Below are 1,118 nucleotides of genomic sequence, written 5' to 3'. Positions count from 1 at the left end.
TGAATAAATGGTTAATATTTCTTACATTAGAAATTTTAAAAATGGTTAATATTTTAAACATATTAAATTTAAATATATTAAATAGTTAATATATTAAAAATGGTTTATATTTGAAAAAAAAAATCATAAAAATAAAATGGTAAAAAATGGTTAGCATATCATATTTTATTGTAATTCATATTTTAATGAGTAAAATATGCTTATCTAAGAAAAATTTCGAAAAAATTAAAAAAAATTCAAAAATAAAATAAAACTTACAAAGACACGTAAAGTGACAAATGCACCCGAGACATCCTTTTTATTGGTGAATCCAAGACCAACATAATATGGCATAATAGCAATTACATCAATCATGCTCATTATTGAATGTAAAAATTTGCACCTATCTGGAGCAGCAAATAAACGTAATAAATATTCCACGGTGAAAATGATCACACATGCAGTATCAAGGACGAAAAACTGAAAATTGATAATACAAAATTTAAAATTTAATGATATATATATATTTTTTTTTCAATACAACTATTTCTAATATTTTGTTTTCAATATGGAAAAAAAAAAGGAAAAAATGATTTGTTTAATTTTATTTTTAAGAAAATTTCAAAAACAAAATAATATATTCGTATAAAAAGGAAGATATGTTAGGAAGAGAAAAAAAAAATGGAATTTGATCATTTAAAATTATTAAAATTATCCTATGTTAACTTTATTTTCTTGCGAAAAAAAGAAGAAAAAAAGCGAAAAAATTAGTTTTAAATATTATCAAATCTTATCCACGCAAATAATTGTGATAAAATAATGAATGTTTTAATACATAAAGCATTTTGGTTGAATATAATTTGCAATTAATTTTTTTGTGCTTTTTTTTTACGCAAAATATTATAGTTAACACTGATAATTTTGATAAATTTAAATGAGCAAAGTTCTTTTCTTTTTCTCTTTTATAACATGTAAGAAAAGAAAATTAATACATAAAGCATTTTGGTTGAATATAATTTGCAATTAATTTTTTTGTGCTTTTTTTTTTACGCAAAATATTATAGTTAACACTGATAATTTTGATAAATTTAAATGAGCAAAGTTCTTTTCTTTTTCTCTTTTATAACATGTAAGAAAAG

General features: G+C 20.1%; 1 protein-coding gene across 1 annotated transcript; it reads right to left on the bottom strand.

The window, feature by feature from the left end:
- Window positions 1-258: 258 nt before the first annotated feature.
- Window positions 259-459, bottom strand: LOAG_15890 (hypothetical protein; the record flags this gene model as incomplete). The annotated part of the gene is made up of 1 exon (XM_003151378.1): window positions 259-459. A coding segment is annotated over one exon (201 nt), but the record flags the coding sequence as incomplete, so codon positions are not given.
- Window positions 460-1,118: the final 659 nt, after the last annotated feature.

Source organism: Loa loa, assembly GCF_000183805.2.
Source record: "Loa loa unplaced genomic scaffold supercont3.3083, whole genome shotgun sequence".
Lineage (NCBI taxonomy): Eukaryota > Metazoa > Nematoda > Chromadorea > Rhabditida > Onchocercidae > Loa > Loa loa.
The sequence above is the reverse complement of the archived record's forward strand: the minus strand, read 5'-3'. Positions and strand labels throughout refer to the sequence as shown.